The sequence below is a fragment of the Lactuca saligna genome, chromosome 1, assembly GCF_052625555.1.
Source record: "Lactuca saligna cultivar CGN05327 chromosome 1, ASM5262555v1, whole genome shotgun sequence".
In the NCBI taxonomy this organism is placed as follows: Eukaryota; Viridiplantae; Streptophyta; class Magnoliopsida; order Asterales; family Asteraceae; genus Lactuca; species Lactuca saligna.
The window spans coordinates 41,141,504-41,167,661 of NC_136417.1; the positions used below are offsets into that span (position 1 = coordinate 41,141,504).

Here is a 26,158-nt window from a genome sequence, read left to right on the forward strand (position 1 = left end):
TCCTTGAACATCTTCAGCTTCAACTTCAACTCCTTCTCCACCTTCATCATTTCCTTGCACATCTTCAGTTTCAACTCCTTCTCCATCTTCTTCTTGTCCATCTCCTTTATCTCCTTCTCCATCTTCTTCTTGTCCATCTCCTTCATCTCCTTCTCCATCTTCTTCCCCATATTCTTCTTCTCCATCTCCTTCTCCTTCTTGTCCATCTCCACCTCCTTCCACTTCATCTCCTTGCCCATGTCCTTCTTCTTCTTCATTACCTTTTCCATCTCCACCTCCTTGTCCATGTCCTTCTTCTTCTTCATTACCCTGTCCACCTCCTTCCAGTCCACCTTCAACATTGGCAGCCTAAAACAGAAAAAAAAAATAGTAAAAAACACTTGATCATATACATAAACACTAAATGTAACCTTACCATATATCCAAACTCTTCTAAATGAGGTTTTGTAATTCCAAGGCATCTCATAATGTCTACATTAGTGTAACCTTATTTCCTCAACTCTATAATTTGTTGTGTATTTTAATCCATATCTGCCATATCCAGCCCATCTCCATCACTCATCACATCTACATCCACCATCTCTTCATATTTATATTCTTCATTGACCCTTTTATGGGGTGATACTGTATTTGAGGTTTCATCTCTTTCAAACCAGCTATGAAAGTCACCCCCACCTCTGGGTACCCTACCACCTCCTCTATTTCCCCTTATCTCCCTCTACCACGTCTTGTCCATTGGATTAGACTAGGGTCCAATCTTGGCCTGCCTATTTTCTTCTTGGGTTTAGGATCTGGTTCAACATGTGGATTTTTATAGGTTTTCTTGTTGTGCCCCTTTTGTTGACAGTTTTGACATTGGACAGTTCTGCCCTTTGAGGACACTTGAGAGAACTTGTCATCCCTCTCTGAGTCATGCCTTTTCCTTTTCACAGTAGGCCTGCCTGGCATCCTCCTCTCTAAGGGGGGGGGGGGGTAAGGGCTTAATATAAGGAGCTTCTGTCCATAAATTGCTGCCATTAACAGGTAGAATGTTAGAACTATAATTTGAAATGTACATTGCCTTACCAAACCACTTGCTGATAAATGTCTTTGGATCCTGATGAGTTAACGATAGATGCTTGGGCATGGACACGTGGTATCCCGGATACATCCCAAAGTCTACATGCATAACTCTTTTTCTCTATGCTGACTCCAGATGATTCAAGACTATTTATACCTGTAAATTCATTTTTTCCACTAGGGTGTACCCTCCAAAACCTGCAAATAAAAGTTATTACTAAATTAGCATAAAAGTTATTAATAACTTAGCATAAATGTATACAAAACAAGGAGAACTTACTTCAATTCCTCACCAAATTCTTCCATTTTCTTAATTACAGATGGACACACATCTCCTTCCCATTTTTCAGCTAACTCCCTGAGGTTGTAAAACATGTCCATCATATATAGCCTTATCTCTTCAAGAATGGTCAGTAGTGGCTTCTTCCTAGCATCAAGTATAACTGCATTGAAGCATTCTACCATACCATTTTCTACAGCCTCACAGGCTAATCTAGTGGAAAAGAAAGCCCTGCACCATGTATTTAGCTCCCTTGCCATTAGATGTTCATAAGCACCTGGGCTAATCTGTCTAATCTCATCCATGTGATTCTTGAATTTCCCCTCTACAGTTGATTTGGTAGCCTTCCAGAATAGGTTCCTTAACTCAATTCCACTATATACTTTTCTGAAGTTGGTATAGATATGTCGTGCACACTGTCTATGCTCAACATATGGTAACACCTCCTTTGTTGCCTCAAGAAGACACATGCCCCTTCCTGCATCTATTCCAAGGTAACCTCTAACAACTGAAGGAACCACTTCCCGTTAAACTTATTCTCAATGTCAACTACAACCCAAGCTATGGGAAAAACTTGATTGCTTGGGTCCCTACCTATGGTTGTTAATAATTGTCCCTTACACTGCCCTTTCAGAAAAGATCCATCAATTCCTACTACCCTTCTACAACCCATCTTCCACCCTTCTTTGATTGATTTGAAACATATGTACATCCTTTTGAAAATAGTTGCACCATCATTGTTGTCTTCAACACAAATTTTAATGGTGGTGTCTGGATTGAATCTTAGGAATTCACCACCATAATCCCATACCCTTGCATAGTGATCACCTAATTTTCCCTCAATCATGGACATTGACCTACATCTAGCCCTATAACTCCTTACCCATGAAATCTTAGTGTGAAATTTGTGTTGAACTTTTTCTTGGATTTCCTTATCTTTCAAATTAGGTGTCCTAATAAGTTCTTTAAGGAATTGTCTAGCTAACCATGTTGGTCCCATAAGTTTTCCATTGTTAAAATTCTTGACACATATATGATGTGGATACATTTTCTTTATTTGGAATGACATTTCAATGCTCATCCAAGAGGCTTTAACATAATAAGGACAACCGAATTTCTCATGATCACTAGCACACACACAATGTAGTCTAACACTATCACATTTATTAAACCTAATCTGATAACCTTTAGATATGGCATGATTTGTTAAACAGAGTTTAAGTTGCTGTGGAGATTCATACCTTTCTCCCTCTTGAGGTTTCATTCTATTCCATTTCACGTTTGGATCATGTGTGGAATATTTAAACTGAGCTTCACTATCATTTTCCTCTTCATCCACAACTTCATCTACATTTTCTTCCTCCTCCTGTTCGTCATCCAAAGGTTCTTCTTCCACGGGTGCTTCATCATCTTCAACATTCTCGAATAATGGGATTATGAAGTCTTCATCTTCATCGTCAAGAGACAGTGAGTTCAAGAACTCATCTCTACATCTCCTACTATGTTTCTTTAGAAGGTCTCCATCTAGTTCCATGTCGATTGTGTCAAAGTCCAACACACCTTCCATCTTCAAGGCTCCAACTCGTATCTCCCTCGGACTCGAATTCGTATCTCCCTCACAGTAAAAACCCTAGAATCGTCGCGGTAAAAAGAGAGGTTTTTCCATCTCGATTAACCCTTCTTCATTTAATGATCTCCTCGTCATCTTCCAAGTAAGCGTTAGTAGCCACATCAACTCGATTACCGACTATTAAATGAGTTACCGGCAGAAAAGGTCAATCGGGTTAATAAATGCCAGTAATTCAGGCTTTTGTGTCAAAAAAAATTAGTTTGGGACTTTCGTGTCAACTGGATGAAAATATCGGGATTTTACTGTATATATCCCAATTTAAAATGGCAATCAACTATCGTTATGGTTCACGATTTTGGTCTTTTTTTATATTTTTACCAATAAACATACCTAAATTTTTCAAAAAAATATCAATATGACCGGTAATGAAAGCTTACTTCGGTTTCTAATGACTTCTTCGGTGTCCGAGATACTATATTAGGGTAATGATGTTTTTCAAGTGTACGTATTTACTTATTTTTTGTTGTACATATTTGACGAATAAATTTATATTAATATCAAATTTAGTTAAATTTAAAAAAAAAACTATTTTAAGTGTTTCTAAAACATAAATACATTTTTTTTTCAATGTCCTCATATATATTTTTTCCAATGTACTCTTACATATATATATATATATATATATATATATATATATATATATATATATATATATATATATATATATAGTTTTCACATATTAGTGTTTTTTAATATGTCTTCACAAATTTGATTTCTATTTTTTTACTTATTTTTTTCCAACTATTTAAGGTTCTAAAAACTCTTTTTTTACATATTAATTTTTATAAAACTATAAACAAAAATACTAAATTTATATTAAAAAGGCTATAAGAAAAAGTTTGGGCTACCATTTATATATTATTACAAATCGGAAAAATATAATTAAGTTGATCATGTTCTATCCAGATTCATAATGAAGAAAGTTGAATTGGGTGTTTATTGGTCCATTAGGCCAAATTTGGAAATCCTAGTCCAATATGGACTCAAACTGGGATTCTTAGGGTTTTCAGACTCTTTGATAAACATAATTGATGAATCTCAATGAGCATTGAGTGAGATTTACTTAAAGTACATGTTTTCCAATAGATGAACGATTACACAGGAATAAAATTTCCTAGCTAAAATGCTAGTTGTGATATTATCGTACCAAAAGACATTTGGTCTAACGATGTAGGAGTTCACTGACAAGTGTTCTTATCATAAGGTTAAAGACTCAAGTTTCGTTTTGGACGAAAATTTGTAGATTTATAACTAAAGAACTAGTGGTGTACAAGTTGTTAAAAAAGATTTAAAAATAAAAAAAAGTATGATAAATTTGAGATTTTAAAATAAAAAAGTCATTTTTTTTCTATAATAGTTATTTTTGTTATTTTTCTATAAATATTGCAACAAAAAGTGTTTGAATTCTTTTTCACATGTTATGCATGGCTCTGTGTTATATATATATATATATATATATATATATATATATATATATATATATATATATATATATATATATATATATATATACTAGGCAAATATCCATGCGTTGCGCAAAATACAATAATATATTTGAAATCTTTATAAATATATGTTTTTAAATATATCATTGATGTTGTTATTAGCTCTTATATAAAAAATCTTATAATAAGTTGTTATAAACATTGTTTGTTTTGAATTATATAATAATATAGACATCTTTTAGAATTTTATAATCTCGATTGTTTCAATGGCCTCTACATGCATGTTACTCATGGATAAAATTAAAAAGTGTTTAAGTCATTTTTGGTCACTTAACTTTTGATTTTGTGCTCATTTGGTCACTTAACTCTTTTTAAGTTTTAAAGTATCATCAAATATTTGACTTTATGCTCATTTAGTCACTTAACTTTTTTTTGGTCACTTAAATTTTAGATTTTTGTTCATTTAGTCACGTAACTTTTAAAATTATGCTCATTTAGTCACTTAACTTTTGAAAAAATTTAAAAGTTTTAGTGACTAAATGAGAACAATTTTAAAAGTTAGGTGACTAAATGTGATAAAACCAAAAATTAAGTGACTAAATGAACACAAAACCAAAAGTTTGATCACCTTTTAAAACTTAAAAAGAGTTAAGTGACCAAATAAACACAAAACTAAAAGTTAAGTGACTAAAAATGTCTTAAACCCAATTAAATGTAATACATGGTTTAATGATGTTTTTAGTTGTTGTTATGGTTAATTAATTTCAAAAAGTTTATTTGCTTAAAAATTTAATTTCTATCACTGTAATTAATTAAAACATCAAACATTATTGTTGTTTTTAAAGGTAACGATATAATTTTTGTATATAATTTTACTTTTAACTTTTTTGTTGTAAGTTTAAAACATCCCAAAATATGCTCCCAAAAATTTCATTTTTAAAATAGATAAAATAGTGTTTCCAAATATCATCCATACATCTCAACAAAAAGCAATGTATCAAATTTCATAAAAATCAGAGTAAAGTATCATATGTGGAAACCTGATGGTGCGTGCGATGCAGTCGACCCGAGCTCTTCCGTTTGCAACCGGAAGTACCTGAAACATAAATTGAAAACAGTAAGCACAAAGCTTAGTGAGTTCCCCAAACTACACCATACCATACATAATAAATCACATACTAGGCCCCCGCCCGACATTGAGCCCCACTCATTTTACAGATCTGTTATTATCTGGCCTCGCCTATCACTGGGTCCCACCCGCTATACACATACAATCAATATCACAAAATCATTTTAACACATATAATGATCATAACACTAGCATATGTTCCAGTCCTCATGCCCAAATCAGGACAATGTCGTTGATTGGTGGATCATACATTTGTCCCCTGCCTAAGCCCCGATTAATTTAGCTAATGGTAGAGGTACATGCACCGTTACTAGAGTTGGCATGTGCCCATTTGTCACCGGGAGAAATTTCCACACATGTTCCAAGCTGGACACTGGATAATAGGGCTAGTCCAGTGTAGGTTGGAACCTTAGTGGGGAGTTGGATTGTATGTGTGTTCCACTCCTTCGGGCATGTAGCTTTCAACTACTGATGCCTACTTCGCAAATTATTATGTTTTTTTTTATTCGCACAATAACTCAACCCTATATATATATATATATATATATATATATATATATATATATATATATATATATATACACACACACACACACACATCTTCTAATAACCAAAACCAAAAAATTTCAAATGTCTCTTTTTTAAAAAGCCTATTTGTCACGTGGTATTTTTCTACACATTCTCCAGTTTCCAAGTTATTTTTTTTGTTAACATATCTACTTTGATACAAAATTATCTTAATAACAATATAACATAGTATTTTCAAAATTATTGAAGATAATCTTTTAAAAATACTAAAAAATCTTAGATTGTAATGTATCCCAACAATTCAGAGATATAGTATCCTTTTACCTTATTTACCTAATCGCTCGTTTATTTTTCATATCATATATATGGATTTTTTTTACAATTATTAATATTTTTGTTTATATAGATTTTTTATAAATACAGACCATGGTTTCCACGGGTTATAACATTATATATATATATATATATATATATATATATATATATATATATATATATATATATATATATATATATATATATTACCTATAAATACAAACCATGGTTGTCAAAATCGCGATCCTGATCGTAGGATCGTACGATCCTATGATCCTATGTATGAAAAACGATCCGGATCGTAAAAGGATCGTATTTTGGGTAGGATCGCAGGTAAAATCGTAAAATCGTAGGTAGGATCGTACGATCGAGATCCGATCCGATCCTACCTTCCTTTAAAAAAATTTTTTCAAATGAAATTTTTTTACCATTTTATGTCTTTTACCCTTTACCAATCTACTATTTATCATTTTTATTGTGACTTATGACTAATATTTTAAAGTTTTTATAACTTTTGAACGAAAAATTAAATGTTTGAAATATTTTTTATGATTAATATTATAAATTAGAATTATATTCTATTTTGTGGGATCTTAGGATCTCGATCCCGATCTTACGATTCCGATTTTGCAAACCCAAAAACGATCCTAGGTAGGATCCCGATCTTGACAACCTTGATACAAACATAAATCAAAACCTATTCCCTCGAACCTATATTAATCTTTATATTTCTCTTCATAGTTTTTTTTTTTAAAAAAAAAACTCTAAAGAAATAACAAATTCATTACAAAATTCTAAGTTGTTAACCATTAGTGAGACTGTTGTTAAGTAAAATGTAATGTTTTAATTTTTAATGAAATGTCATGTTTTTTAGTTAATATTTATTTTTTATTTTATGTGATTTTTATATTTTTGAATTTAAAAAAAAAAAAGAAAAGAAAAAAATTGATTGGTAAAACATCACCACACCTAGTTCATAGGTAAAATTTATAAAAACTGTAAAAGCTTATATAACACCTACATGACACACTTTTACCACGGGCAATAAAATTTAAAAATAAAATAAATAATAATAATAATAATAATAATAATAATAATAATAACCTAAGCCTTTAGCCTTAACGAATCTACATAACCTACTTTAAAAAATAATACATTGCAACCTATATTATACAATTGATTATTCATAAATGTATAGCCATCATCGCCCCTTCATAAGTCAAAAGGGGTTGCGACACATTTCATAGAGAGTCAAAAAGGGGTTGCTAATTTGCTAAAATTATTATTGTTATTGTTATTATCATCGCAATTAACACATCAATCACAATTCACAATACACAACTTGCTTTTCTAGCTTGTTTTCCAGTAGTCTACATGAATAACAATAATATGGTGTTCTAAAACTCATAATACAAGATAAAAACTCATCATCAATCATCAATTCATCATGATCATCATCTATTTGTGTTGTGCATGAAAGTTTTCAATGCTTCCATACCATGACCATTGAAAACACAACCCTGCAACACGCATCAAACCAGCTGAAATAACTTCAACAAAAGCCATGAGATATGATCTTTGAGGGGAAAGACCAGCAGTAGCTACTGACAACATGAATCCTTCCAAATTACATGGGACAAAAAAACTCCCAGATTTTATCCCACTCCATGCTTTTTTTGCCACCTCATCCGCTTTCATTGCACCTGATGATGCTGCTATGATGCTTGTCAAACGTGGCTTTCTTTTATTCTCTGTAATAAATAACCACAAAAAAATGTGTATTCAAGTTTAATATTCTTTTTCCAATTTTATCAACACAAATGAAAATGCAAACAGTAGCAGTTTCTAGAACCTTCTGCAAGACCAGGTGTGTCTGTGTCTGGAGGGAAGATAACTGAAACATGAATGTTGTCAGCAATCACTTCTTGTTGCAGAGCTTCTGCTAAACCCCTTAGCCCAAATTTACTAGCTGAATATGCTGTATACCCATAAATGCCAACCTAAAAATAAAAAGTTTATCAAGAAACGTAATATAATGATCCTTCAAAGCATTAAACAAAAATAATAGAAATATTAGTCATCTATGAGGTAGTTTGTACAAGAACTTTGAGCCTATTTCTAAACCACACAGCAGATGTCTTCAAAGCAGCCACTGATACAACTTAGAAGATGCCTTATATACATGCTTATGAAGATCTTTACACAAAGTAGAATGACCATTTGTATAGATAGAGCATATTCAAATTGCCAATTCATAAGATTTGAGAGCTAGCTGTCATATTCAACTTGCACATATGCTATTAGCTCATTAGCAATTGATCAAAAAATACCAAACAAATGTTCTAATTGCAACAATTTGTACAAGCAACTTCCATCACCAAGCCATTTACCCATTTAAGATCGCAATTTCAATTCATAAACCCTAGCTGTGTAGTGGCAAATATCGTACGTTACTACTTAATCGGTCTGAAAGTAACAAAGCTTGAAGAACACACACAGTGACAGAATGTACCTGACCGGCCTGAGATGACATGAATGCGATCGAAACTGGCTTCCGATCAGTCCGGCTCTTCATAGCCGGCAACGCCGCCTTAACCAGATTAAAAGTCCCGATCAGATTTATCTCAATCATGTCTCTAATCTCCTTCATCTCCTGATTCTCAAGCTCTTGAGCAACAAACACGCCTTGATTACAAACCAAAACATCGATTGGACCTACACTATCCACTGCTTCCTTAACAGCTTCAAAGTCGCATACATCGGCACTCACAATAGCGACATCTATGCCAGTTGAGAGGCGGATAGATGCCTTGGCTTCCTCGAGCTTCTCAAGGTTACGTGCTAAGATAGTAACGCGAGCACCTTCAGCAGCGGCTTGGTTAGCTAGAGCTAGGCCGATGCCGCTGGATCCGCCAGTGATCAATACGTGGCGGGATTTGATTGGGATTTTGATAGGGCGAGGACGGACGATGAGTTTAAGGAAGATAAGAAAGATGATTGGAAGAAGAGCGCAAAGAGCGAGAAATGAGAGATCGGAAACTGCCATGGATGCTGTGAGAAGAGCTGAGTGATGGAGGAAACGGAATTAGAGGATTCAGCGGAGAAACCGAACTGAAAAAACGACGAAGGGGGAAACTTCACAGAAATCAAACCACATGGGCCATGTTTCAAATTTTACATTAATCAATTGTATTTTTGTTCATATTTTATTATAAAAAATTATAATTGCTTACTAAATTTTATTTTATGCTTAAATTATATCTTTACAATCGGTCGTAATAGGTTACAGTTCAAATGACATATGTGTGGTGTATTAATCTAGATGGTATCTATAAGACTGAAAATTTTACTTAGAAGAGTAATCAATTGTTATTTTTATTTATATTTGTTTTTCTTACATCATCGACAACTAAACTCTAATTTTGTATTCAAATTAGACTTTTATCACCAGCAATAGCTTTTATTGTTCAAATCGTAATATAGAATCCTTACAGCTAAACCCTCACTAAATATGACAACCCAAAAATAAGAACATTTAATTTTTTATAATCAAACATTTATGTTGTGTTTTTTTAATTGACATGACACGACAGAATAATTGTTTGTATAACATGAAGACGACACAATGATGTGTTTTTGTTTTGGGAATACGAAAAAGACTCGATTAGAACACGATAAAAATGATTGACAAACATGAAAAAGATAAATAAAATAAACCTTTAATTTATTAAATTCATAATTAAACATACAAAAAAAATACAACAAACACATGATAATATCATGTCAAAGTTTGAACACAAACACCACAAGAGAGGACCTGATGTTTTTTACACTTAAAATGTACATGAAACAACAAAAATACGCGATATAAAACGAAATTTAGACAAAATTGAAATTCAAATTTATGTTTGTCATATTCCTTGTATTTAAGGAAGGTCTTGTTGTGAGGTGCGGACGCAAGAATTAGTACTATGTGTTGCACAAATTTTTACATAAAAAGTTAAAAACATAACAATGATTAATTACAATTTAAATTTATCATATTCGTGGCATCTTTTGAAAACGCTTCGTTAGTTTTCCAGTCTCAACTTGTACAAGTGTTTTATTCTCAACATATCAAAACAATGCGTCGTTCAAAAAATCATCTAATATGAGTCCGAAATGCATATTTTTTTATTCCAAGTATCAAAAACCTTGGGAAACAAATGCATCTCTTCCTCATCTTTGATAAACAATATGTTTTATACTTTTTTCACAATATATTGCAACCAATCAAAATCATCAAACCAAGAAGGAATGAATCTTCTTAATCTATCACCTACTTTCTTTTTTGGTAACTTATGTACCCTTATTTGACAAGTTCCTTGAAGTCCATCTCTTACATTTGATTTGTAACTTGTAACCTTTAGCCTATCCGTCTGGTCCTTTGGAATATCTTTCAAATCAACACTATCATTAGGTTTATTAGAGCATGGTGTTTGTAGAACTGCATTAGAACATGAAGGGATTGATAGATTGATGTTTGGTGTTTGTAGAGTTATATTAAAATTAGAAACCGAAGGAATTGATTAATTGATGATTTGTGTTTGGAAACATCCTTCATCACTTTCATTATGATTAGGTCTTAGTCGTTTGGTAGGAAAATCCCTTAGCTTAACCTATAAAAACATAACAATTTTACCTGATCAAACAATTACTTTAATAAAACATAGAAATTTCACCAAATCAAGCAATAACTTCAATAAAAACATAGCAATTTTACATAATCAAATAATAACTTCAGTAAAAACATATACTTTCACATGAGTCAAACAATAACTTCAATAAAAACATATCAATTTTGAATACATAAAAGAATTGGTAAAATTTCAAAGTATCAATAATACTTACTTGCTTCATTATAGGGGTTGGACCTTAGAGTGAATGATGGAGTCGATTTTGTAATCAAGAAACACAAACTTGCCCTTTAGCTTTGTAAATTATTAAATGTTGATGCAGGCAGGGAAGGAAGAAACACGAAGGAATAGACAAAGGGAAGAAAAAGTGAGGTCGAGGTTGCCTCGTGATTTTTTTTTTCTTTCTTCTAATTGTCGACCGAACACTATCAAATAATGATTTGGCTATTTTGTATAATTCATTTTATATTTGGGGCTTTGAGCTACAAATACAATTAATAATGGATTAAAACATTGGGCTCCTAATTGGCTAATTATAAGTTGTAAACTTCTAATTATATTTTTGAGCTTGGTAATCTTTGATAGAGTAATACATTTTTTTAAAGAGTTGCACAATTTTTTTTTACGTAGTTGCATAATTTTTTTACGTAGTGGCACAACAAGTAAAAATAAAAAAAACAAATCGAAAATTTTTCCACTACATACGGGATGAATAGATGTTGTCGGTACCATACCGGGCACCTCACAAAAACCACCACTATTGGTTTTAATAGTTGTATTCTATTATTGAAGTGATGAAACCGACAATATGGGTTATTGTCTCCCACAAGGGTATATTTTGACACAAGAGTATAATGTTTAATAGTGTAAAAAAAATTATTAAATATGAACAAAGTGACTATTGGTTACCATTTTAAGTTATTTTTCTAATGTCATATATTATGTAGATACCATGTGGATGTCATGTATATGTCAATTGGATTTTAACCTACTAGAACCGGTTGTAAATGCATAATTTTAACGCAAAATAAGAGTTTAATTGTTACGATATTTAAAAAAATGATTAAATGGGAACAAAAATGACGGTTACCGAATTCTCCTAAGATATTATTATTTATCTTCACATTAAAATTTAGCGATTTGTGTTCTGTATATATATTTTGATCGAATTTTGTTTAACCTATATTAACTACTAAATTGTCATTTATTGTTTACTAAATATTAATCTTAACCAACAATAAGCAATTAAGCGGACATCACCCTTATCAAAACCGTATATATGAAGTGGTAATAGGGGGAGGGGAACAAAAGGATAGGACATCATTTGAATTTTGCAATTGTAAGCGTGTGTATATTATAACATGGGCAATCATCGAATATGAAAGTTTGTCAAAGGGTCGTTAGAATCTCGGTTATTGTCGGTAAATCAACATTAATTTGATGTTAAATCGTGTACAAAGTAAATATCTAAATATATACAAAGGCTAGTTAATAATACTATTAAGGCATTAGCCCTAAAACTTAATGGGATCAAACTATATTCGAAACTCAACACGATGTAGTTATGTTAGTATGTTTAATTTGTAAATTAACAATAAAAAGTAAAAATAAATATCAGTGGATGTTTTATAAAACTCTACCTATGAATATGAAACCATATTTACACAATTTTACTCATGAAAGAAATCACATTTATTTGATTTTTTTTTCTTCATATTTTAAACATCATTTTCGACTCTATAACTTGTAATGGTGCATATTTACACACCTCTTGTCCTTCCCTACTTCGGTACCGAACATATGGGACTGTGTTCCCGCTTCTCTTGCCTCTCATATTTTTCCTCTTTGTTTCCTTTCCTCTCTGTTTCTTTATTTCTTCCAATTTTACAAGTCTTCAAATTTTCAATTCTAAGCAATTGTAAAATGTTGAGAGTAAAATGTCATTTTTGAGTTCTATCAACCTTACAACAATATCGTTATGGACTGTGACCATTATTTTGAATTAGGAGAGTTCTTTTAAACAAAAACAAAGTTACACAAACTCCACCTTCGCCTGTTTATAGTAACTTGGAATGGATAAAATGATGGAAATGATCACACTCCAATCACATAACTTTTATCTATCAATAATATAACATGGACTTCTATGAATCCAAACCAAAAACAAAACTAGACTGAAAAAGATAAAACCAAAACCAAAAAACTATGAATCTGAACCAAAAAAGGCAAACACAAAGAGCATGAATGATGAATCAATACCGATCCAAGATTGAATAACAAATCTGAAACTGATCCGTAAATGAATAAAGTACCAAACACCGTTTTTTTGTGCAATTGTAATTTCATGTGTAGGCGGTGGGCACTTCAAGGAAATGGGCTACGATATTGGGTTCAAGTACTATGGGCCAATATCCAAAAGGTGCTACTTATAGATTTGGGTGTTTTAATATTTTCAACGTTATTTATTGTTAGCATTTCAAGTTGACAGTAATTAGTTTTCGTATTTGGATAAACTGATTTTGATATAACTATCCAATTAACAACATGTCAAATAAGCGGTGTTTGATAATAGTTTTATGATTAGTCGTAACTTTAAATTAAAGATTTCTAAAAAGAATATACTTGTTGGAATTAAGGAAAACAATATTTTAAATATACATATTCATAAATTATATATAAAGATATCATTTAATCAATGGATACATCACAATTAATATTTTAAACATAAATAATTCAATAATATATATATATATATATATATATATATATATATATATATATATATATATATATATATATATATATATATATATATATATATATAGGGTTAGGTTCATTTGAGACCACCTATATTTTGTGAGACCGTGAAATGCATTTTTTTATTTTTTTTATTTTGTTTTTTATTTTTTTAGTTAATTCATGTTCCGAAAATAATATTTAAAAAAAGAATTTTTTGATTTTTCCATTTATTTTGCATTTTAAAATTATTTTTAGAATATATGTACAGTGTAATATTCTATTTAGAATATTTCACATATTTAAAAAAAAAAAATAGAATCTTTTTTATTTTATTTTTATTTTTTTTAGTTAATTTAAGTTCCGAAAATAATATTTAAAAAAAAGAATTTTTAGATTTTTCCATTTATTTTGCATTTTAAAATTATTTTTTAGAATATGTCAGTGTAATATTCTATTTAGAATATTTCACGTATTTTTCAAAAAAAAAAAAACGGAATTTTTTTTTTATTTTTTTATATTTTTTTTATATATTTTTAGTTAATTTAAGTTCCGAAAATAATATTTAAAAAAAGAATTTTTGGATTTTTTCATTTATTTTGCATTTTAAAATTAATTTTAGATTTGGTCTCACGGTCTCACAAAATTAGGGTTTCAAATGAACCTGAACCTATATATATATATATATATATATATATATATATATATATATATATATATATATATATATATATATATATATATATATATATATATATATATATATATATAGAAAAAAACATCATAAATGGTCCCTGTGTTTTCCCAGATTCTGAAGTTTAGTCCCTGTGGTTTAAAAATCTCATAAATGGCCCCTGTGCTTTCAAAACTTTTGACAGATGGTCCTTATTGCTAACTCCGTTAAGTTTTATCCATTAACTGAAGGGCATTTTAGTCATTTCATACCACAGGGACCATTTATGAAGTTTTTCTCTTATTTACAAAGGGGTCTCTCTTTCTTTCTCTCTCTCTCTCTCTCTCTCTCTCTCTCTCTCTCTCTCTTTGACGCCTGCTTCCCCCTACTTTGTTTCCCTCTCTTGAGGAAATAGTCAACCAAGCCACATTCCTCCCCTACGGCAAATCCCAAATCGAGTTCTACGTCGACGACCTGGTTCCATGGCTAGAAAACCAGACCTCGAACCTTGCCACCGGATCCGCCAACGTGTTAGTAACCATTGCCATGGACGCGTTGGTGCCAAGCTCTAACACCCATCTGCAAACGCTGCGGCCAGCTGCTAATGGCTCCGTGGTTCACCCAAATCGAAACTAGAAACCAAGTTACGATACATAGTGACGCTTACAGTTGGATTTTTTGGACATTTAATTTGACACTCCCAGTTAGGGTATTTTATGGTGTCGTGGTGGAGAAGAAGGATGGCCGATCTCCTCCATCAATTTCATCAGGAACCACTTACGATTTCTAGGGCTATTCGAAATCATCCGGTTAGGATCTGCCTACGATTTCATTATGAACAAGCACTCATTTGATTCTTGGATGAACACATCTTCAGATTCTGGTACTTATAAGTCCACTTCCTCCCATCTCGGTTTTCCGATCACAACCAGCGCATTCTGGTTCTTCTTCCTCAATATAAACTCAATGGAAATCATTTGTGATCTTTATTCTCAATGGTAACTTAAGAATCAGAATCCTAAATTCGAATAAAAAACTAAAATAATGTTTGTTTTTGTTTCTGTAAATCAGTTTGAGTTAGTATGTGGGTGTTCATCCTACCATAAATTGATTTGTATGTGGATGTTTATCTCTCATTGTTCATTCAGTTGTCTTTATATGTTGGGGGTCTTGTGATTCTGGTGCTCCGGTGACTCCACATATGAGTTTGGACTCTCCATGGGAGGTCAAATAAGGAAAAAGAAGTTGCAGAAGGTGTTTGGACTCAAAATTTTTTTGTAAATTTGGTGGTTTTCAAGTTTAATTGTATTTATGTATGTGTAGTTTAAGTTGTAGGTCAATAAGGAAAAAGAAGTTGCAGAAGGTGTGGTGGATGGCTGGATTGTCGCAAAACGAGAGGAGCAGTCTCTCTTTTCCGACGACCCTTTGTGGGTCTTGTTCTAGTTGTTGGCAACGATAAAGCGAAGGGAAGAAGAGCAACAGTGGATCGCAACAGGGAAATGGGGCTTAGGCTGCTAATTGTCGGAGGTATAAGGTGGGAAAATGGGTGCTGGCAGTGGTGTTTCTTGGTGGTTTACCGTGGTTGAGAGTGATTCTTCATCGGTGGCGGTTTGGACGATTTTTTTCTTGTCGGACATGAGCTAAGAAAGAGAGAGAGAGGAGGTGGCTTGGAGAGAGAGAGAGAGAGAGAGAGAGAGAGAGAGAAAGAGATTATATATTAAATAATTATATTTAGTTTTTTCTTTTTTTAAAAAAATAACTGAAAAGATCAAATATGGTCCCTGTGGTATGGAATGCCTAAAATGCCCTTCAGTTAACGGATAAAACTTAACGGAGTTAACAATAAGGATCATCTGTCAAAAATTTTGAAAGCATGGGGACCATTTATGAGATTTTTAAACCACAGGGACTAAACTTCAGAATCTGGGAAAACACAGGGACCATTTATGATGTTTTTTCATATATATATATATATATATATATATATATATATATATATATATATATATATATTGTTACTTGTAATTTTTCAAGTAAGCAAAATTTAATGAACATTAAAAAAAATTGAAAAGTCAAATTTATACAACTAGCAAAATATTAGATATATAAACAAAATTGTAAGGATATATTTTTGTAACCAACCAACTAAGTTCAATATTGTACTTTCTATTGAGTAACAAAATATTAGACAGAACTGCAAAATTAGTCCCTGTGGTTTGCAAAAAACTGTGGATGAAGTCCAAAAAGTTTTCAAATTGCATCACTAGTCCAAAATCACAAACTTTCTGTGGATTTGGTCCTGAAAAACTTGAAATGACCATTTTGCCCTTTTAATTTTTTTTTCTGTATTTTTTCATATTTGTTTTATTACTTTATTAATTAAAATTTAAAAACAAAAAAATTAGGCCCACTACCCCACCCTCACCGTGTCCTCTCTCTCTCTCTCTCTCTCTCTCTCTCTCTCTCTCTCTTTCCCTCCTAATCTTGATGCTTCTTCTTCAACAATCTTCCTTAACATTCATCAATAAACACACAAACGCAGACATACGATATTCCCACTGCCACATGTGATCTTCTTCTTTTCACCACATGAACAAAAATCCCACCAAACTCCCTCTCAACCTCACTCAGTCGTAGGATCAGAAACAATAGAAGCAACAAAATTTTCTGTTTAAAATCCGGTATCTCAGCTTCAAATTCATTATCCAACATCTGCAAATCAAGAAGAATGCTCATCTCTGTATGCAATTTAGGAATTCGACCACCAAAATTTGTTACTCTAAACTTCAATTTCCCTCAACAGCCTAATATTTCTCACATCAGGCAGCAATCCTCCAAAATCATTGTTCGCAAAAATTAGGGTTCGAATGCTTGATACCTCCGCCAAAATTTCCATGTCGATTGTCCCTGTTAACACCATATTCTCGAGCTATAACCCTAACACACTCAAATAGCTCTCTAATCGGCGAGCTCTGTTTTCTTTTCTTCGATCTTTCCATGATAACCGACAACTTTGAGATGAATGATGATTTGGTTGTTTTTTTACTTCCTTGCACATGTTTTTAATGGTTCATTCGATTTGATTAAGGGATTACACAAGATTGATATAGACAACAAAGAATTTGTGTATACACGATTCTTATAAGGGTGGGAATAGCTTATGAAGAACATTCAATGGCGTAGGCAAACAATAATAGCTCCTCGGGTAACAAATAGGTGAATAGTTCAAAGGAAGCTCAAATAGATCAATTACACAAAGAGAAAATGAAAATGACGTTATGAGTTATTGATTTGAGAGATGCATCAGTACATATAAAGAAAAAAAATCAAAGCAGTAAGAAAAAAAATCAAAGCAGTTGAGCTAACATAAACTAATGGTATCTGAAGATTGTATCTTCAAAGGAGAGAGAGAGAGAGAGAGAGAGAGAGAGTGTGTGTGTGTGTGTTTATTTTTTATTTTTAATTAATCAAGTACTAAAATAAATATGGAAAAATACAAAATTTTAATTAAAAGGGCAAAACGGTCATTTCAAGTGGCTCATGGACTAAAATAAAAAAATATGTCAAAATTTAGGACCAAAACCACTGAAAGTATCAAAATTTGGACTAGTGGTGCAAGTTGTAAACTTTTTGGACTTCATCCACAGTTTTTTGCAAACCACAAAGACCAATTTTGCAATTTAGTCAAAATATTATTAATAAGAACAATCTTGTTGAAAAAGCCATTTTTAGTGGTTTTTGCAATGCGAAGAGCATTGAATGTCAGACTATCATGTCGTAGTAATAACAAGTGTATCAAAACATTGTCGTTGACTATTGTTGAGTCTTAAATTGTGTGACATTGAAGATATCTCTAACCAAACCCGGAAAATAAAAGAATCAACATGAACCAATGTTTTGTCTAAATCAAATCTGGTGGGCAACAATTCTCTAAATCAACATATTAACTTTTATTGGAGCCAAAATACTCCAACGAGTAAAATGATCCCAATAATAAAAGTTTACCTACCAATATATCTCATTGCGGATACCAAAAAGCATTTAACCTACCGGCTTTAGAAGTTGAAAGATAGGTGTCTCTCCCAAATGTTGAAAAATGTATAAGCTTTCTAAAAAAATATATACTTCCTTGTAGAGGAAATCGTGTAAAACTCATTCGAATCAAGATGTCGCATCTAAATGTTTGCTTAATTTGACAACACCAACAACTAAATAGCTTCAGTAAGACCTTCCCATTGTAATTGTTCGGCTTCTCCCCTAGGCTGGCAACGCCAATGCATAACCCACCTAGCATGAGAAATCCTATCTTTGACTAGACACTTCTTCTCCTCTACACAACAAAGAGTATAGTCGATCCAAATTGAAAAAAAAAAGTCTCACCACAACAAGTATCTTGCTAAAAACCTATCGAATGATCATTGTCCACTTTTCTTCTTTAAAATAGAATAAACAAATACTTATCTTTATCTTGTTAATATTTTGCGATTATCAATGTCTCAACCTAAAAATGTTATGTAGCTAAATTTAGACCATACGGTATGGGTCATAACGAGAAAGGAAGATGTTGACATGGATGCCTACAACGCCGTCATAACCGGGGGAACCCCCCCCCCCCCCCCCCCCCAACTTGTTACATCTCGTCATGGCGAACCTCGTTGGTGTTGTGACGAATTGAAACGACAATTTTTTACGGGGGAACACCAACTTTTTGTTTTGTTTTTCTTTTTCGTTTTTTTTCCTTTGGTGTTGCATCTTGTTGCTCATTTCTCCACTTGGTGTTATAACACCACTTGCTTATGTGGCATGTGAGGTGACACAACTTGATGTTGCACCTTGTTACCCACACCCAATGCTCTTAGTGAACTTGGTGGTATATATCTTGTTAAAAACAAGATTTAACTTAAATCAATCTATTTTCAAAACATACACTCTAACTAGTAACTAAATGTGTGTGTGTATATATATATATATATATATATATATATATATATATATATATATATATATATATATATATATATATATAGGGTTAGGATCAAATGTAAATCACAAGTATTGTATGAATGTATGATATAACCATTAGATTTATAAAATCAAAGGATGTAATTTTAATGTACATTTTACTAACATGGACTAACATTCATTATATATTTTCACTAAATTAATTATTATGGTAATAATGATAGTGTATTAAAAGAGAGAGAGAAAAGAAAGTAACTACATTTTAGCCAATTAAATAAAATTAATTAATAAAAATCACTCATGTCGCATATTTTATTCAGCATATTAAAATATAATATATATTTTTTTAAGAATACGACGTTATTCTATATATATGAACATATATTTTCATTCTTTCATTCTTAAAGAATACAATTTTCATTAAAAAAAATTAACATTCTTAAGGAATACACGTTCATATAGTAGACATTAAAATTTCATTACTTTAAGGAAAAAGTATTGCAGTATGATCAGTAATAAATACTATAAAAATAAGAATTATTCTTAGAACATAAAACAATCATTTTTATATCGTAAAACAAGAATATATACAACAAATCAAACAATATACATAACTTTCTATACTATATTCCTTAAGAATAAGTTGTTGTATATACTACATTCTTTATATCATATACAATATTCTTTAAGAATATACAAAGAAATTATACTTAATTCCTTAAGAATTAATTTGCAAAAAAAACTAAATTGAAATAGGTATAAACTATATATTTTATTATTTTAGAATCGTTTAAATAATTAGATTTATATATTCTTTATAAAAAAATATCCAAACAATCAATTCTTACTTAATGTATATGAACACCATTACTTAACCATTATTTAAGACTTGGGTTATCGCAACATATGCATCAAAAATCAAAACCATGAATCCATTATTTATTGATAAATCCTAATAAATAAATAAATAAAACAATCTTCAAACATTTACAATAAATATTAACAAAAAAAAAAAAAGTCAATTTGCACCTTATTTTTTTAAATAAGCAATAGCAGCACTATGGTTTTTGAAAACTTACTTTTTCAACTATTCTATTATAACCGATTGATTTTTGCTAAGAAACGGTTCCACATATTCAAACACAAAACTGATGCATTCCAAATATATAACTTATTTAATTAATAGAAAATAAAAAATTACTTTTTATATTGATTGGATTATAATTGATCACACATTCACACAATATTTAATGGTTATATATGATCTTAACTTTATATATATATATATATATATATATATATATATATATATATATATATATATATATATATATATATATATATATATATATACACAAAACATAAATAAAACACAAAAGATGCAATATGAACAAAAATTGTAATTATCATAAAAATTATATAATATATGGATGAAAACTATAACTATCATATAATATAGGATGCGAACAGCTAATTTTCACCTAGTACGTCAAATATATTCTTAGTTTAAACTGACGAAACTTGTTGTATATAATGATAAAAGAAATAATTTAGACAGATGTTGCCATTTTGACGTAAAATAGGCATGTTATAATTTGTAATATAATTAAATTTAATTATATATAGCAACCGAGTTTGGGATCGTAAATATGAAGAACGAAAGTTTTGATAGCAAAAATGTAAAATTGGAAACAATAAAAGCTTACAAAGGTCATATACAAGTGTTAGTGTTAGCAAATAAGTTAGATAATTTAAAGTAGTATTTATGTATATTTATCACTATCTTTGTTTACCTACTCTATCTCCTAAAGTATATGGGTGGCTGTCGTAATTTTTCCTTCATATAGTGATCTATCTCCTCTTTAATTATATAAGTTTAATTGACTATATCATTTACATGGTATTAGCGAGGGATAAGCATAAGCAGATACTTATCTTAATTAACTGAACTTAGAATCGGAACCTGCGATTCTTAAAACATTGGAACCGGAACTAACAGGTAGCGGTTCCAATATTAGGTGTCCGGTTCATTAAATTTGTTGAATTTTTAAAACTTATAAAAGTATATATATATATATATATATATATATATATATATATATATATATATATATATATATATATATATATATATATATATATATATATCATAAACTTACAAGAAATCTACTTATAACATCAATATGCTAAAAGAATATTTCTATGAGTTAAAATTTAACTTTGAACATAATAGTACATTATGTATACCGTCTACAAATTCATTTTGAACATCTATAGTTTAAATTCAAAATGAAAATTACACTTGGACATTTAAAGGTTCAAAACAAATTATTCAAAATTCTAGAATTTTAAGTGACCTTATTCAAGATATTGTATAAAGTATGTGATATATATATATATATATATATATATATATATATATCGGTTCCGGTGGGTACCCCAACATATAGCGGTTCCTTAAAAATCAGTACCGGAACCAAAACACCTTAAAGCAGTTTTGATTCTTGAATCGGCAGTTTTGAGGCAGATCTAGTTCTTCAAGCAGGTATCCTGCTCCGCTACTTATTCCTAGTATCAACGATTCCTTTCTCCCTCCCAGATTATATTTTTTAAACCTACCCTTCTCACTTATTCAATCTTTCTTGAAATCTCACCATGGTCACATCTTATTATTATCTTGTTGGTCTCTTTCCCATGAATACCTAGTTACATATGACGACATTTAATCTTTCCTCCAATATCTTCTATGGAGAAATCATATGTTCCCTATTTTCACTTACCATAAGTTGTTAGGACACATCGATGGTGCCTCATCTTCACCATTCCCCACCATTATTGATGAAGGCAAGACTATTCCTAATTATGAAGCACTCCAATAGACTAAATTTGATCAGAGATATGCCATCCTCTTGTATTCCTCTCTGACCAAATAAGCAATTGTTGAGGTTCTCGACCTTCCTACTGCACAATAAATTTGGCTTGCACTTGAAGCTCTCTACAGTAATGCTTCTGTTGAACACATTCACTCATTGTATGACTCTCTTCACCAAATCACAAAAGGTACTTCTATTTCTGATTATTGTCATCAATTCTTAGTGATGTGTGACAAACTCTCTATAATTGGTCACTCGGTTGTAGAAATTGACAAGTTGCACTGGTTTCTTTATGGGTTGGGACCCTCCTATGAAACTTTTTCCACTGTCATAAGGGCTACAAAACCCATTTCGATTTTTGGTGATTAGTTACACATACAAAAGTCATTAACTATTCTTACAATCTTTACATGGTTTTCCTATACCGTCGGTTCTCTTTCATGCCTAAAATACTAAAAATAGTTATGCACAAGGTTGAGATCATTTGCTTTATTCTCGAGGTAATAATTCACGTAGCAGGGGACTTAGTTAAAGCCGGCGACCTCCGACTACAAATGGACATTATGCATCGTCTTGCCCGAATCTACATACATATACTACCCAAGAAACTTCATCAAGCGAATCATTAGAAAAGGTCTTTCATACATAATGCCATGTCACCACCAATACCTGGGATTGGCATGTTGATTCGGGGGCAACAAATCACATGAATCCAATCAACTTATGTTTGGCAACGGTAAGAAACTTCCAATTACTCTTATAGGTTCATCGAATATTTCAAATCACCTCCATTACACAACATTATTGTCATTCCTAATCTCACCAAGAAATTACTTTCTGTAAGGAAACTAACCACTGGTCACAAGTTCGATGTTCTATTTTCTCAAACATTTTTCAATATTTAAGATCAAAAAAGAAAATAGGTACTCGCTAAAGGAAGTTGTGAGAATGGTCTTTATATACTCAAGGTTGAACCCTAAGCGTTCTTTGCTACTATCGGAGTTTCCAAACGAGTTTCTTATAAGGTATGGCATGCTTGTTTAGGTCATGTGTCTTTTAATGTCATTTCTACTTTGAATAAATTAGGTGTTTTTATCTATTACTTCATTGAACTTTGTGTCAACTTGCTTAAGGACAACAATTATCTTTTTCTACCAATTCTAAACGTTCATCTAATCTTTTAGACTTGATTCATTGTGATTTATGGATCCAACTCCAATTTGTTCCAAAGATGGATATCGGCATTTACTATTATGTTATTTTTCCTATCCTCAACTACAACAGTCAACAACAACATCTATTAATTTATAAACAAAAACGACATTCAAATAAGATGCACACGACCCATGCGGAGCATGGATAACATATCTAGTTGTAATACTAAAAGGGTCTAATAAGAGTATTGCATAAATGGTCAATGTGCAATAGCAATATTACAAAATGGTCCCAATTTTAACAACAATACATAAATAGTTCATTTGTAAGAAAAAATTATAGTAATAGTTCCGATTTAATTATGAAATTACGTAAATAGTTTCCGTGTACAAGAACATTACGTAAACAATGGTTCAACTGTAAAACGCAAACAACTCTACTAGTTGCTTTTACAATATAATGCTAAAAAGAGTTATCCTGCTTGTGGTATTGGAAGGAAGAAATAACTTTTACCAAGTAAATGCATTTCATTGTACAAATAAATTAGTATTGTGTGCTCGTGACCAACATCATGACCCCAACCATATTTTTTCAAACTTCAACCATATCTCATCGACTACCCGATTCCAATAAAGTAAAAGTCCGACCATTCTCTAAAGTCAAAATAGATTAGTCATATTCAAAAAAGAAATGCAACGTTTCTTTAGAAGTAATTACAAAATACAATAACTTTTACAACAAAATGCTAAAAGGAGTTGTTCTACTCGACTACTTGTGGACCTGTGGTTTTGGTATTGGGAGGAAGAAAAACTTTTACTAAGTAAATGCATTAAAATTGTACAAAGTACAACAAACTGCAAATAAATTACTATTGTGTTTTGTGTGCACGTGATCAACATGATGGTCCCACTAAAATATTTAAACTTTTAAATAAATATAAGTCAAACTTTTGTCAAAAGTCAAACTCCCAAAGCTAAAAGAAAACGTCACTGCTTACGTCACCTCTCACTTAACTCGATAGACTTAGAACTTTCGGACCCCAGATTTTTATAAGGCCCCACCCCACCATTCACCCCTTCTTCCTCTACATACCCTTTCACCCCTCTTCTTTCTCTTTTGTACAAAAACACCCCTCCAAGTAACAAAACTAACCCACACAACACCCCTAACCCAACCCATAACCCCACCACCTTAGTATCTTTTCCTGCACCCACCCGCACCTTAAAATAACCCGACTTGGTCCCATCCAATACCTCAACCACTGTTTGTATGGGGTAATCTATCGTATAGCAGAACCCAGATGTGTTACTGTACACCGCACCCCAGCACGTGCACTTCTCTTCGCACGTGAGCTCACATTTCTCTAAAGAACTCATGATCGTGTACGCCATTATCTCCTTGTTTGGTAACTCCACCCCAGTTCTTCTCAAAACTCCATACTTCTTCCCGCAAAAGTCGCCGCCGGAGGTACCACACACGCCGGAGGAGTACGCCGTCCTGTTGTCTACGCAAGAACAACCTTTACCTGGCTGACATAAACCGTAGGGTCCACATGAGCTTGGGAGATCACACAGATCGTAGATTTGTTTGAAATCAACAACCCATGATGATCTTGTCCAGTAATATCCGATCAGGTTTCCGTCCGGTTCGAGACGAAGTCGCCGTGAACCGGTTCCCGGTTGTTGGAAGGTGCTGAACGGCTGCACGTCGACCGGAGTTGAACCGTTTTGGTACATACCCAGAAACCCGTCCGGGCTGAGCATTGCCTGAATGGGTCCATGGTCTTTCAAGACGCGAGCTTTAGCTTCCATTGGGTTATGCTGGTAGTAAAGATGACCCGGATCGGAATTATCAATGAAATTAACATAAAACCCGATAAAATCGGGTCCAAGCTTCATGGAATACAACCCATTTGAAGAAACCAGTGTCATGGCACTAGTGAAAATTTGATTCTCCATGAGGGTATTATAGGGAGAGTCAAAACTCTGCCATAGGATTAAAGAAGTGTCGCCCATGGTCTCTATTAACAAATTGGAGGTGTTGGAGAGGCGAACACGGTAGCCGTCGGTGTAACTTGACCATAATACCCCTGTGTGAGAGTCTGAAATTACAAGACTACCGTTAAATGAGAGACGAGTCCGGGAGGACCACCGCGCCAGAGGACTTTTTCCGGCGATCCAAAGCTGCTCCTGAGATGGGACATGGATTATAGCAAGAGCGAGTTGAGTTCGATCAACTCGGAGGAAACCTAACGAGTAGTTACCAAGTGAGTCACCGAGTAGAGGTTGGAATGATGATATGGATGAATCTGGGGTGGCGGTGAATCCTTTGAGTAGCTCTTGGGTGGAGGCTATGGCGGAGATGGGATGAGATAGAAAGGTGAGAAGGAGGAACAACACCGGAAATTGAGTCAACCCAGAAGGGATAGTAATCTCCATGGTGAAAAACTAGGAGAAATTATATCATATTTGTGTGGGAGTGTGTGAGCAATGTGGTGTCAAGTGTGTGTATATTTGATCTGCATGGAAATAATATTATACTGTGCAAATGGAAATAATATTATAACTTAATTGGTTTAATTGAGGTGAGACTTTTTGCCCCAAGTAGAATGGTTATTATATTTTTAATTACTATAAAAAAGTTTATAAATGTTTTATTTATAATCTTATACCCATTTAAATAATATTAAGTTTTTTA

General features: G+C 32.1%; 3 protein-coding genes across 3 annotated transcripts; all 3 read right to left on the reverse strand.

The window, feature by feature from the left end:
* Positions 1-1,823: 1,823 nt before the first annotated feature.
* On the reverse strand, positions 1,824-2,906 carry LOC145005249 (uncharacterized). The gene has a single exon (XM_078964316.1). The coding sequence runs from the start codon at positions 2,904-2,906 to the stop codon at positions 1,824-1,826; it is 1,083 nt and encodes a 360-aa protein (XP_078820442.1).
* Positions 2,907-7,655: 4,749 nt separating this feature from the next.
* Positions 7,656-9,534, reverse strand: TSC10A (NAD(P)-binding Rossmann-fold superfamily protein). Its single transcript, XM_078982348.1, has 3 exons — positions 8,899-9,534; positions 8,239-8,386; positions 7,656-8,137 (listed from the first exon to the last, which is right to left on the reverse strand). Exons 1-3 carry the CDS (start codon positions 9,430-9,432, stop codon positions 7,845-7,847), a joined length of 975 nt encoding a protein of 324 aa, XP_078838474.1. The 5' UTR covers positions 9,433-9,534; the 3' UTR covers positions 7,656-7,844.
* A 14,605-nt stretch (positions 9,535-24,139) lies between these two features.
* Positions 24,140-25,980, reverse strand: LOC145033845 (PAN domain-containing protein At5g03700-like). Its single transcript, XM_078982352.1, has one exon. It carries the CDS (start codon positions 25,897-25,899, stop codon positions 24,460-24,462), a length of 1,440 nt encoding a protein of 479 aa, XP_078838478.1. The 5' UTR covers positions 25,900-25,980; the 3' UTR covers positions 24,140-24,459.
* Positions 25,981-26,158: the final 178 nt, after the last annotated feature.